Source organism: Saccostrea cucullata, unplaced genomic scaffold (genome assembly GCF_032062105.1).
Source record: "Saccostrea cucullata isolate Sc308-1 unplaced genomic scaffold, CSIRO_AGI_Scuc_v1 ctg14373, whole genome shotgun sequence".
Lineage (NCBI taxonomy): Eukaryota > Metazoa > Mollusca > Bivalvia > Ostreida > Ostreidae > Saccostrea > Saccostrea cuccullata.
In genome coordinates, this window is record NW_026919482.1 from 1 (window position 1) to 14,639 (window position 14,639).

The following is a 14,639-nucleotide window of genomic DNA, read 5'->3' on the forward strand; positions in this document are numbered from 1 at the left end:
TAGAATCGATGAGTAACTTTCACTAGGTATCTAAGTATCTATACGACCCCCGCTCCACAACTCACTATCTTAACCAGTAAACTGAAAGTTTACTGATCACGACCAACGCTTTACGAAACACACTAGTTAAATTCACTAGGGTTTTCTTTCAGTGCATTTATTCATCTTTCTTACTAAATGTACTTGATAAGAATATTTTTCCTATCTACACTGTACCTTCTTCCGTCAAATTCGACTCATGACCTCGTGGTAGGTCAAAGATAAGCCTTCAAAGGTCACATAAGGTCAACTGTTGACAGAGTTTCAGATATCTGAGGGTCAAAGTAAGAATCGAAGAACCACATTTTCTCTGACGTCACTCTAAGAAGTGCTGTAAGAATTACCTGCTGTCAATATTATAAAAGTTCCAGGTGCAAAAGATTTTCGTGAATTTCAAAAATGGAAAAACTTTTCGAATTAACCATTGGAATTTTCGGGGTATTATGTTGCCTCCGATTTGGTTCCACAGATTTTACAGGTATGGAAAAGTTTATTAAAATGGAAATGCTGTTTGTAAAAATGTCTCAAAATAATAGAAATAATTAGTGTATGATACCTTTCGGATACTTAATTTGGATAAATAATACATTTCAGAAAAAAGCCCTGAAGATTTGGCATAAAGTCCAGCTATATCTTTCTTCATTAAATTGAACTGACTTTAATCAACTGTTAAATAAATTACTGAATAACTTTTTGAAAAAAAGAATCTTGTAGGAATCCAAGAGATTTTCAGAAAATTTTAATTTTTTTTTTCGGGGGAGGGGGGGGGGGGGTCTGCGTAGTTTTCAAGACGTAATTTGTGGTCACTTTGCAAACATTTCACTAAAGATTGATTAAATTTCAGATGTAGACTGGTGTAAGGACAATCCAGATTTAAACTGCTGGCGATACATGGACAGCAAATGTGAAGGATTTTATGAGGACTGGGCGAGACAAAACTGTCCCTACCGCTGCGGCTATTGTCCAAGTAAGTTAGTCAAGGGCATTCTCAAAAATATTTTGTAAATTATGTCTGCATTAATACAATTTATATGAAATTATTCACCAATTCTGTTTAATTTAAAATTGAAAACACTACGACAGTCTATGCTCGGATTTAGTAGAGTACAAATAGCGTAAACATGTCCACAATAGATCAGAATTGAAAACAATATTATGAAAAAGTAGGTTGTAGAAAGTACGGTTGTCAAGTGCCTTTATCGAAGAGTGAATCTCGTTTTAGCTCAAGTTTGATTAAGTTTTAGAGATTCACTCTTTATGGTGGATGGCATAAATATGACACCTAATGGTGTATAGAAAATGTCATTCCGGATTTTAGCAATACTACGGAATCCGGGTAAGGCTATGCAGTGCACTATCACAATTCATATCGAGCAACAACTAAAAGGTCGATGGCGCGATAACAATGAAGCGATGGTGCAATGACGATGGAACTACATGTATGGTACGATATGGCGATGATGCGATGGCGCGACAATGCGATAACGATGGTGGGATAACACGATGAATCGACTCCGTATTAGGTCCCTATAACTGACTGTGTAATGAAGTTATCCAACTGAAGAACTTTTTAAATTATTTTAAAAAATCTATGTGCATATAATGAAAATATCTAGTTTTAATCCAATATCATAAGATTTAAGATAATAAGAAATTTAACTACTGTACCTACACAAACCGTTTTTAGCCACCATTTTCATTTACAAAAAGAACGCCTTGAAATGAATTGCGTGCATGCTAGATTTTAATATTACTCCTTGATGGCGACACTATACATAAATTTCAGGGCGTCATGTGATTACAGCTTTTATCTAATCAGTGATCTACAAATTTGTCTGAAGCGGAACAAAAAATATTGTAATTTTTTGTACTTTCTCTGTATAAACCTATTTGAAATCGACCGCCATTTTAGTTTCAATACGGCTGATATGCAAATGATCGAGCAGAATGAACACCATTTCTCCATATGACGGGCTTCGCCCGTAATACAAATTATCCCACGTTTCCAACATTCGGTGATGCCCTGGCATACTCTACTAACTAGACGATGATTCCTTAGATGCCAGTATATACGCGTAATGAGTCTGTACATTTTACCATTTTAATCCATAGCTAAACCCCCTTGTGAGGACACTGATACTTCCTGTCATGCGTACCACATGGAAGCTTGTTCAGATGAAAATACCCGGGCTTACATGAGAGAACATTGCAGAAAGAGGTGCCACCTATGTCATTGTAAGTGAAAAGTGTTCAGGTACATGTATTTATTTGTTTAGTTTGTTTCTAATTGTCAATTCTGTGTTGTTTTTGGAGTCTAGGTCTTCCAACAATCTATTGGAATTACCATGGGTAGCAATTGCGCCCCATTATTAATAGACCTATTTTTGTATTCATATGAAGCAGAATTTGTCCAAAATCTTATATGTCAAAAGAAGAAAACAATTGCTCTAATATTAAACTCGATTTTTAGATATATCGACAACGTAGCTTGAGATAAAAGATACTACGGAGCCTGATACATCTGTTTCATATTTGTATATTTAACTTGAAATGACGTTTATGGTAATCTAATAACATTCTCTATGATAAACGTGATAACTTTAACTTTGCAATCGTTATCTTCCCTTACTTATACAGCAATATACCTTCATCACTTGCATACGAAATTCATATATTTGATTCGATACGCAAGAGCATGCTCTATGTATAAACAATTTCTAAAACGAGGTAAATTATTAACAAACAAGCTGATGAAACAAGAATATCAGCAGTCTCGATTAAAGTCATCATTTGGTAACTCTACGGTCGGTACAATGAGCTTGACAGCAAATGCAATTTATCATTAAGTCCAATGCTGACTAACGTTTTTCATCTTAATTGTTTGTCCATTATTTTTACATTGAATTGACGGCGGATTTTTCCGTTATTTTCAGTCATGACAAGGGGCAGTTGTGACCGTTCATCAGGGGATGTTCACTCCTCCATGGCACCTGGTCCAACCTCTAATGTTTTGCTCTGCTTCTATTTTGTATTGTTTTATGGACTTCTGATCATGAATACTGTTCGTTATTCCCACATGTTTAACACCCCTTTCGAGTTTTCATATTGTGAAGACGGCACCACTTCCAAGCCGTGGAGGGATGCAAATTAAGACATGATAATCGGCACTCCAAAGGCCATATTTATATAAGGAATTTTAGGGGATCTTTTTCGTGCCAGCACCTACTGAGACACAGATGCCGATGCCATGTTGCGCGGTATTTTGAAGCAACGGCTCAAATATGTTATATAGTGTGTTATTGCTGATATGATATTGGAAAAATGTATAAAAGGCCATCTTTAAAAAAAAAAGTTTGCTTGCCCTCTCCCAATTGGCTGGCTAAAACTTAATTCGCCTCTCTTTTTTAAAACCTGCTAGAAAAGATATTTTAATTTTCTAAAAAATATATTTCATCTTTTCAACCGGTCTGTTGAAAATTACTGAAAAAAAGTTTTCCCACTTTGACGACCTATTTCTTAAACCTGAGTAGGGAGAGAACAAGTACTGTTTTATAGATGGTTTCATGCTTGAGATTTTTTACTTATTTCAGACCCCGGGGATGATAGCCCGCCAAACACACCCCCACCTGGAACTCCTGTCCCAACAGACACCATGGTGAAACCAGCTGTTGGAAAATGATGTTATTTCAGTATGACAAGCTAGTAAATTAATAAAGAAATGATTTGATATGAAACATGTTTTTATCGTTACTAACTAAAGATGAACAATGTTAAAGTAAAAATATTTCTTAAGAAAAAAAACAGAATAGCGAAGTTTTGTAAATTAAGATTTATAGTGCATTTTTGCATTCCTTGATGAACTGGATTTACATTGTATAAACAGTGAAATATATAATACGTACACTGTAAGGGGTACTTGAGAGAGAAAGAGAGGGAGAGAAAGAGACTTAGAAATATTAATAATTTTTGCTTCACCTAAATAAAGTGTCCAAGCTCGTGACTAAAGCTATATGAAGTATAGAAAATCTTTTTGCTAAAAATTCTACAAATTTTGTTTTTCTTTCGTGATTTTATTTTCTTTCGCTTTAACAATTGATGGATTGTTTTCTTTTCTGAAATATTTATATGTGTATAATCCAGGCACGTTGTGTGTCTGATAGATGACCCTCCCAACCGTTTTTAAAGAAGTTAATGTTATTTTGAGGGGGGGGGGTGTATAAAGTCATTTTCCGCTACTTTAACATAGAAAGTTAACTTTTAAAAATTTTAGGGGTCCAGCCCCCCCCCCCCCCCTCCCAAGAGCTTTCCATGAGATCAATAGAAAATAAACTTTTAGACAACCTAGTTTAACATGTACAAATATAGTCATACCACGCAGGAAATATCCACGAATCATACACCTTGTACGTTTAGACACTTAAAATGAAAAAAAGACTTATTTACTTAATATTCAGAACATTTTTGTGAAACATCGTTGTTAAATTTGGTTTTTTAAGAAAGAGCTATATATAGAGAGTAGGAAGGGGACGGATTCACTCTCGCTAATCTAAATTCGCTCTTGTTAATTATAAATGTATCACACCCCCGCTTTAGATGCATATGCTTGTCGCAAAGCCATTAAGGTGGACTTACTGTAAATGAGATAAAGCCGCCTTACATTTTACGGAAGATTTATTAAGAGATAAATAGAATTTGATGGAGATAATACCACTTATACGAGCCTGTCTCGGATAAGTGAGTTTATTTCAGTAACCCTATGTCCTTCCATTCCGGATATCTTAAGCCCTTACAGATATATAATTATATGTACCTTTAGTCCCAACCTATCAATCCGGAAAATATAGGTCCATTTACATATACTATTACTAGTCTAATACTTAGTTGTTTCCTCCTCTTCCTTTCTTGATAAATCGATAAAACGGTAAGGTCATGGAAACTTTTGTGAAGTTGAATTGTTGCAATATTTTAATTTTCGTAATGAAATAAGTTTAATTTCATGAGTAACTATCATGGTTTGTGATTTCTAGCCAAGTTAGACGTGCTGATGGTGTAATTTTACTTTGGATTTTGCCCGATTTTTTGTTAAGATCAAACGTCGGCTAATTGGTTGAATTTACACTATTTGGTATAATTTGAATGATAGATAACAGCAATATGAAACATATGGAAGTCTAGGGATAGTTTAACTTAAGTAATTATTTTTTTAGGAGTAAAACGTAATCAATTCCTGATTCGCTTATGGGGTGGGGGGGTGGGGGCTCAAGCGCAGAAATATGAAGTCAGGCATACTAATCCGTTTTAAGCTTTGTTTTCCAATGTTATGAAGCCTGAAGAAGGTACTGAGTACTTGCACATTTTGCCAAAATTTAATAGTCTTTAAATGTCCTTGACTATTGAACATTCACAAGGATTGCATCACTTTCACTTCTGCAGTAATCAAAGTACTGAAAGTACCGAAAGGATGTTGGTTAATATCATCATTGTCATGAGTCATTTGCAGTTTGGTATCGTTTCATTTATTTGCTGGTCTATAGGAACATTTTAAGAAAATGCATAAAGGCATAAAGAGATAATATTTTACCGAAAAAAAGGACATAGTGTTATATGAACTGTTATATGAACTGATTTTTCTCTTAATTTTTTTTTTTTTTTTTTGGGGGGGTATTAGGACTTAAGGTTGAGAGGGGTCTCTCAAAATTAGAATACTCAATGGTTAACCATGGAAATTGTTGTCCACCTGGTCAACGGCTATAAAAAATACAATTTTAAGAGTCTTTTAGAGTGAACTTTTTGCCTCAGGGTAACTAAGGTAAGTAAGGTTCTGCATATTGTAGACAAGAAAGATGTAGAATTTGGCTTCATAAACCGTAGCATAAAGCAGCGATAATCAATCATTCATATGCCTTAGAATAGATATGCTGGTTTCAGCCACAAACAAGGAGCAAATTATATTAGTACAAGACGTAAGAGTCACACAAGGGTAAGAAGCTGTTACTTTTATCTCAGCATGTCTCGAGATTCATACTGGTCCTTTAAAAATGAAATTAAATTTCACAAATTGATAAGAAAAAAAATCATTCTGCTCAGATTGAGTTTTCCATAACTTGATAGGATTGACTGGAATGCAAATTAAAGCTTGTAAATAAGCATTTAATAAAAATATTCTTAATTTCAATCTCTAATAGGACTAAATTCTCTACCCTTAAATGTCGTAATACTCTGACATATTAAAGCATTTTATAGTCAAGCAAGCATTGCCAAGAAGAAACAAAATTGAGTAACTTAGCAGTACTTAATTCTTTAAACAAATAAAAAATAAAATAATAGAATATTATAATTAAATGCTGGGGTGGACAGATGTATGAAAACAGTAGAAATAGAATGGCAATTAGAAAATAAATAAATAAATAAAAATAAAATAAAATGTTTTAAATTAATTCTTTTAATTAATTTAAATGAAGGGAGATAATTCTTACCAAAATTTAAGGTCATAAATTAGGACACATTCCACCCTTACATACTAAGCCTAATGGTAATAAATGAGAGTTATATCGAAATTAATTAAGTATTTAACAGTAACACATCTTTAATGTATTCAATGTCACAGACCTACAGCATACTCCAGACTCTGTATTCTCAGATATTTAACTAATTTCATCATTTAAAATTGTTGTACATTGACCAATCCATTTTCATTTACATATAGGTATGTCCTTTGCCCACCAACTTATCTGAACTATTTTGCATGTGTGACTGATCGTATAAGAAGCATTGTTTAAGGAAGTTCTCAAGTAACATAAACCAACGAAAAAGCCATAAAAGAAATATGTGCTTGCTTATTGTCATACATTAAAACCTGTTTCAGAGAACATAACCCTCAAAATTCAATTGCCAAAATTTAGTGTAGAATATTTCATATTGTAGTTTTGCACCAATTCACAAAATCAACAGATTGATCTTGAGTCTGCATCACAAAATACCTTAATTTTTATAATCATAATAACTCTCAAATGATTTTATTATGCCATTTTGTATCGGATAGGATAATATCTATGGTAACTTAAGTGGTAAGGCACATGTTTTATCATGATTGATAAGTTTTACAAAGCAGTCTTTGGGACAGGTATACCCCAATTTTAGTAATATCAAGTTTACCAAAATTATTGGCAAAATTTTAAAAATAAAAATATACAAAGAATCATTCTCTCTTGAAATGAATTATACATCTAAAGTAATGTACAAAAATAAAAAACGATTCCTTTTTAGTGTTAAGGCAACTAAGAATGGGTGTATCACTCTGTGTGTCAGCATACAATGACCTAGCTTGAGTTAATCAAACTCGCAGATGCCAAATATTAATTTTCGCATGAATATAACGATATACCAAATTCCATATGCTCAACAATCTCAAGTAAACATAACAAAGGCATGTATAAAATAATTTAAACCAGATTCCGATCATTCGTACAAGTTAGGATTTTCCTTAATTACCAAATATGCATTTCAAGGTTAAGGAAGTAAACTTGATATAAATTACTATAACCATCTCATTTCTCGATCTGAGAGGAAACTATTCTCTTCGAACAATATTTTTTGGTCAACATTCTTACAATTCTTGTTTTTGTTTTAACTGAGTTAAATTGCCGGTTGACAAGATGCAATATAAATCTAAAATATACGGTTCCTTTAATCGAAGCTTTATATGAGAGGTTGAATGGAACGTTTGACTCAACCCCCTTTTTTAACAGAAATTGCGGTCGGGTTTAGACAGTATTGGATAGTTTATAAAATATATTTGTCAATTTTGTAGGATAGATATTAAATCTCACTCACTTTAATTACTGAAGCAAATACTACACATTTCCCATCAGAATGCAACAGGGATGACAAGGTTATTATAATTTTGAAAATTGCTGCTTTTCAAAAACATATTGTTTAAACATTAATAAATGCACAGTGGATCCCGTTTAATCCAATAGTAAGTTTGTCAGCCTTCTGGTATCAGAATATCCGAATATTCGAATAGCCGATTGCTCAATTTCGAGTCCAAATATTAGGCCTTCCATGTGTTTACCTATTTTAACACTCTTTACTGGTATGCTATTTTTCCCTATGACTAATCGATAGTTGGTTCATAAATTGTGAAGTACTAAAGAAGGGTTTTAATTTATATAGATAGGTATGCAAAGGGATCGGTTTGGGGGGGGGGGGTATTAGGACACATTGTTATTGTTAAACTTGGTAAGAGGTGTTTTAAGTTTTAATTATTTAAAAGCCATGAAAGAGTTACAGCCTTTTAAGTAATTTATACAAGTAACCAATGGAAAAATACAGTGTCCGTAAGTATCAACAATGTTAGAGGAAATAGTAGTTGTTTTATACAGTTAAGTCCTTGCCCCTTAGCTCCTTTTGTAAAACTTGTGTAATCACTTATTCTGTAAATTTTTATTGGTGAATGAGCAGGCCCTGGTCGACGGTGACCATTTGCGTTGAGGTACTGCCGCCGTCACCATGGTTCTTGGCACCCCATTGGTGGCGGTTGCAGTTCCATGATTACTCGTAGTAGACACGAGTATTCATGGCCCTTGCAAGTGGCGTATTCCGTCGCACCTCAACGCAATTGGACGAGTGCAACACATATTCTTACGCTCATTCCATTGTTTATTGACTTGATTGATATTTGAATTGATTGATTGATTAATAATTGATTGATTGACAAGTAATTGACTTGATTGATATTTGAATTGATTGATTGACTGATTGATTAATAATTGATTGATTGAATTTGATTGATTATTGCATTGGTGACGTTCATGCACTTGTGACCTACCCAGTGCATGATCCGCCCGATTTGGGTCGTCACATTTGTTGTATTGATTGTTGATTGTGGGGCAGCCCTGTGGTAGCCCCAGCAAATTGATCACCGCGGCCAGAAGCGCCATATTAAACAAGCAAAATAACATCCATATTGTTTGTTTGATTTATAGGGAATCTGAAATAATACCACTTATACGAGCCTGTCTCGGATAAGTGAGTTTATTTCAGTAACCCTATGTCCTTCCATTCCGGATATCTTAAGCCCTTACAGATATATAATTATATGTACCTTTAGTCCCAACCTATCAATCCGGAAAATATAGGTCCATTTACATATACTATTACTAGTCTAATACTTAGTTGTTTCCTCCTCTTCCTTTCTTGATAAATCGATAAAACGGTAAGGTCATGGAAACTTTTGTGAAGTTGAATTGTTGCAATATTTTAATTTTCCCCACCCACCCTCCTCTTGTTTTAGAACAAATACTGCTGTTCTTGTTATGTCATTGTAGCTGAAGACTTCCTGCTTGGCCTGTGTCCACAACATCCCATGTCGCAGTGATAATCGTGTGCTCCAATCTTCCTCAATGGTGCCCTGTTTGGTCCAGCGTCTTCATCAGCTTGTGTTGCATTAGTGAATTCTGTATGATTGCGTATTCTTCAAAGACTGCCTGTTGGGTACAGCGTTCGCATCAACCAATGTCGCGGTGATGAGGTCTTTATTCTACCTATACCGTGATGACTACCTGTTTGGGATTCCGCATCAACCAATGTCGCGGTGACGAAGTCTCTGTTTTACCTATACCGTAATAACTGGCTGTTTGGGATACCGTCCACTTCAGCCTTGTCGTGGTTGGAATTCCTAGTGTTTGCGTATTCCGTCGCACCTCAACGCAATTGGACGAGTGCAACACATATTCTTACGCTCATTCCATTGTTTATTGACTTGATTGATATTTGAATTGATTGATTGATTAATAATTGATTGATTGACAAGTAATTGACTTGATTGATATTTGAATTGATTGATTGACTGATTGATTAATAATTGATTGATTGAATTTGATTGATTATTGCATTGGTGACGTTCATGCACTTGTGACCTACCCAGTGCATGATCCGCCCGATTTGGGTCGTCACATTTGTTGTATTGATTGTTGATTGTGGGGCAGCCCTGTGGTAGCCCCAGCAAATTGATCACCGCGGCCAGAAGCGCCATATTAAACAAGCAAAATAACATCCATATTGTTTGTTTGATTTATAGGGAATCTGAAATAATATTCTAGGTATACGTAAAATTGTTAAAGTGTCAAATGGTAAATTTGCATCTATGACACATATTTTAATACAAGTAAGTACTTAACCGTATTCCCCGTTTTACCAGGAATTGAATTAGAATTTTTTGTAGATGTGTGTTTGTGTGTGTGTCAGAAATACCTTAAAGCATGTTATTTAATTAATAAGAGGCACTCGGGGCATTACTGGTCTCATCAGGAATTTAATCGTAAAAACTGTATTTTTTTCATTTACATCTATGACCTACCTTGTCATCAACGGTGACTTACATGAATTTTTTTTTTATAATTTAATTTCACTTGTATCAAGCAGTTTCATTGGCTGAATCATTCAGAGGAACATATAATATTTTGTATAACATTACTTGCCTACGTCACAATGAGTTACGTCAAAACGTATTACTCCGCTTGACGTTACATTTAAAATAATGCTTAATTTTAAGCTTTTTTCCGGATATTGTCTTATTGTCTACACTGAAATTAAATTATAAGTAATGAAGCTAATTTCAACTTATGTTATCCGATATAACAAAACTTGGGGCAGTTTACGCTTTCTTATAAACCGCTTCGCGGTTTATAAAGCGTAAACTGCCCCAAGTTATGTTATATCGGATAACATAAGTTGAAATAAGCTTCATTCCTTAACATGCTTAATTAATCTTTAAAACAAGCTGAGTCTTTATTATATACATATTTTCAAGTAACTCACTCTATAGGTAATCATGTTAAAATGACCAAATAGGACGGTACAAATAAATGCACTCTATTTGACCCACCTCTCATTCACCCTTGAATCCGCCTCTGATTAATTGAGTGTAAAGGATGAAATTCCACTGAATCACCTAAAACCAATTAGAAACATTCACAATCAGGAGACTGAAATTTTATTTTCTTTTAATAACTAGTACTAAACCCAAATTTGGAATTTTTCCGTGATTCAAAGGAATTTTAGTGTAACATGTTCCAGTGTGCATTGGGGTGTCCCCATTTGGTAATATTTCAACTATCATTTTCCAATACCACATAGGGGTTTTCTTAAATAGGGTCAGGTTGTGAAATGTACGTCATTCATTCGGATAAATATTTTGACCAATTTTAGCATTTACCGTCATCGATATGTAAATATTTGGGAATTAAAGGTCACTATGTAGGTAGCCTTTTCATAAACAGGTCACATTAGAAAACGTCAGCTCAGCAATTTAATCACTCTACGTCAACATTTTTCCTAGGTGATTATTTTTCAAAAAAAACAATGAAACAGATTTGTTAATAATCAACAGCGTAACTCTTTAATATATGACATAAATATGGCATACAATTTTAATCTGGGACCTACTTGTGTTAACGTATATATGTTCCTAGCATCGGATATATCTAAACATGTGTATCACTTCGGTAAAATCTAAAAAAAATATATATATTACACCATTAACTGTATGAAATACATATATGTTACAAAATCATGAAATTTATATTCCCTAATGCTAAAATGTTTGCCCTTGGTTTTATATTTAACACCAGTTTCTATGTAAAATTACATATTTTTAATAATGGACATAATATAAAAATAAAATTAATAATATAAAGATTTTTTGTATAATAGAACGATGTAAATGTCAACAATTAATATAAATCATAAAATGACGATTAAAATTTCTTAACAAATCAACAAAAATACGAGCAATAACTAGATACATTGTATATAAATGTAGAATTAAATTAAATATTTCGCTATTTATGAAAAGAAAAGACATGCCCTATAACTCCCTACATATGCATCGTTGATAAAAAAAAAAGGAGAAAATTTTCACATGAAAAAAATTTGACTAGAAAATTTGTGTCATTATTGATGAAAACACTTCTTAAGAAAAAAAATATAAAAGTGACAAAATAACAAAGTTTACATTCGATATATTTCTTAATTGTAAAAGTTATGAATGTAATGTATTAACCGGTATAAGAAAATACATTTTTTAGCCCCTATTTCATCTTGAGTAACTTTCTTACATGATATATAAAACATTAATATGTTGTTGATGTCATGAACACATTCACGGAACATTTTTAGCAACTCATTCATGTTAAATAAATTTTTTTTTCATAAAATAGTTTATAATCATATTAACAGATTAACAAACTTACATTCATGTCCAAATGCATTTTCAAAATATTTTAGTTCATATGTTTATCAAAGAACTTAATTTCAAAAAAATTTTTCATACAGCTTCAAATGCAATCTTTAATTTTCATCGACCCTCTTTTTGTTGAACTTCCCGGAACTCCTGTTAGATCCTACAACGAATATTCCATTATAAAAAGGCCCAAACGTTCGCGCTGTGGAAAGTCCATCTTCGTGAAATGTCTCAATTTAAAATATTCCCCTTCCTTTGAATAACCCACCACAATCCCTGGTTTCAGCCGCTTTCCCTGTACCTTTCTGGAATTCACAAAGAATGTTTATTTGGTCCGAAGAAATTTTAAACAACTATATTAGTTATTCAATTCTAATTAAAACAGAATACTTAACGAACACCTCGACGTTTCCTTTTCGTTAAACTGCAAACAAAAGCAGATATACTGATACAATGATATCTGTTAGGGGTTGTGAAGAGGGGGGGGGGTGTTCCACACCATTCATAACAATTACTGACTCGGAAATATTTAAATCTTATTTTGCGGGAGGTTGAGGAGGATACATGTCTTTCCTTATCAATGTTTCCTCATGGTGAGAACCTAGTAAGTTGTTAGAACTTGTGTTCGAACCATTTGTATAGTATTTATACAATAAAATATGTTCAAACCAATGTTTCCTCGAAGGGGTGGGATTTAGTGCAGTCATTTTTGCTACTCTTACAGAGAGAGTTAACTCTGAAAATTTATGGTGGTCTATCTGAACCCCCTTTTCCCCACCAGATCAGTTCATGTGATTAATAAAAAATAACCTAATGTGGGCATACTGCACCATGCAGGAAAAGATCCGTGCGACACCGAGTCACTTTTGGATACTTTAAAATTAAAATAAATTCAAAATAAAAAAAAATATGCTGATGTTCCGATTCGGAACGTTTTTGTGAAATATTTCAATGCTGTTGAATAAAAATTCTGAAGAGAGAGAGAGAGAGAGAACTAAAGCGTAGGAAGAAAACGGATTCACTCCCGCTAATCTACCCCGAAAATTCTGCATAATTCTATACTTGTTTATAAGTACTTACCGTATGCCTGCCCACACCGGAATCTAGAATTTGTAGATATATGAATACCAGAAATACCTTAATGCATGCCATTTAATTAATAAACTGGTAGGCAATCAGAGCATTACTGGTTTCAGACATTCCAATATAATTGCATCAACTGTAATAGTTCTTTTATTTACTTCTTTAACCTACCTGTTTTGCCATAATAAACAGTGACTGAATTTTCCCTTTCTTTGGATTTTTTTAGACAAATCGATTTTTCATTATGTACAAATTCTTAAAATAATGTACCTCCAAAAATTATCATCATGTTAAAATGATCAATTGCAAATAGCACTTTACCTTATGCACTCTCATTGACCCACCTCTCATCCTCACCTAGATCCCCTCCTGATTAATTGAGTGTAACGGATGAAATTCCCATAAATCACCTTAAAACCCTTTTCACAACGTCCAAAAAAATAGGCGTTAAAAATTTCATTTTTAGATCAATCACACAAAATTTGGAATTTTACTTTGATTGAAAGAAATTTTAGTGAGGCATTATGACTCATGTCGTTTGAGTAGTAGTTTGGTCGAAATTTGCATTGGGATATCCCTATTTGGCAATTTTCTAGTATTATGTACAAATACCACCGAGGGTTTTATGTTGTGAAATGTACGTCATTGGGTAATTCTTTTGGGCAGAAAAATAGTTTTTGACGTCAGAGATATACTTAGTATGTAAATATTTGAGTGTTAAATGTCGGTATCTAGGTCGCTAATTCCTAAACGGGTCACATGAGTTTTGTTGACAGTTTAAAACGTGACAGCTCAGCAATATTATTTGATTACTTTGCATTATAAAGACAATGGACTTAGAAATAAACCAAACAGAAAACAAAACAAACAAAAATTTATTACAATGATAACAAATTTATTAAACATTATAGTAAACTCAGATATACAGACATTAATTTTCATAAAAAATATATAATTTACAGCAAAAAGATTTTCTGGCATTTTGGCATACGTTTATAATAAGTCGATGTTGAATGAAATATGTTTCTATATGCAATGTATATAAACCAAATTCTAGCATCACGAAGATATAACCATACACCACTTTGGTAAAAATTTGAAATAATATATATTTCATCTATTAACTGTATAAAATACATGTAACAATATTAAACAAATTCCTTTGTATTTAAATACTTGCCCTTCGTTTTATATCTGACACCAGTACCTTGGTATAAATAACGACATATATAAATTAATTTAAAAATAAAATTTACAATATGAAAATTTTTTG

At 33.2% G+C, this 14,639-nt stretch overlaps 1 protein-coding gene across 1 annotated transcript; it reads left to right on the top strand.

Annotated features, from left to right (window-relative positions):
- The first annotated feature begins 354 nt into the window (after positions 1–354).
- Positions 355–3,773, top strand: LOC134232537 (uncharacterized protein ZK673.1-like). The gene is made up of 4 exons (XM_062714516.1): positions 355–517; positions 884–1,006; positions 2,152–2,274; positions 3,630–3,773. The coding sequence occupies exons 1-4, from the start codon at positions 439–441 to the stop codon at positions 3,716–3,718; spliced, it is 414 nt and encodes a 137-aa protein (XP_062570500.1). The 5' UTR covers positions 355–438; the 3' UTR covers positions 3,719–3,773.
- Positions 3,774–14,639: the final 10,866 nt, after the last annotated feature.

Coding starts and splice junctions, on each gene's coding strand:
- LOC134232537 (XM_062714516.1), top strand. CDS start 439: ATGGAAAAACTTTTCGAATTAACCATTGGAATTTTCGGGGTATTATGT. Junction 518..883: donor TGGTTCCACAGATTTTACAG/GTATGGAAAAGT, acceptor ATTAAATTTCAG/ATGTAGACTGGTGTAAGGAC. Junction 1,007..2,151: donor CCGCTGCGGCTATTGTCCAA/GTAAGTTAGTCA, acceptor TTTAATCCATAG/CTAAACCCCCTTGTGAGGAC.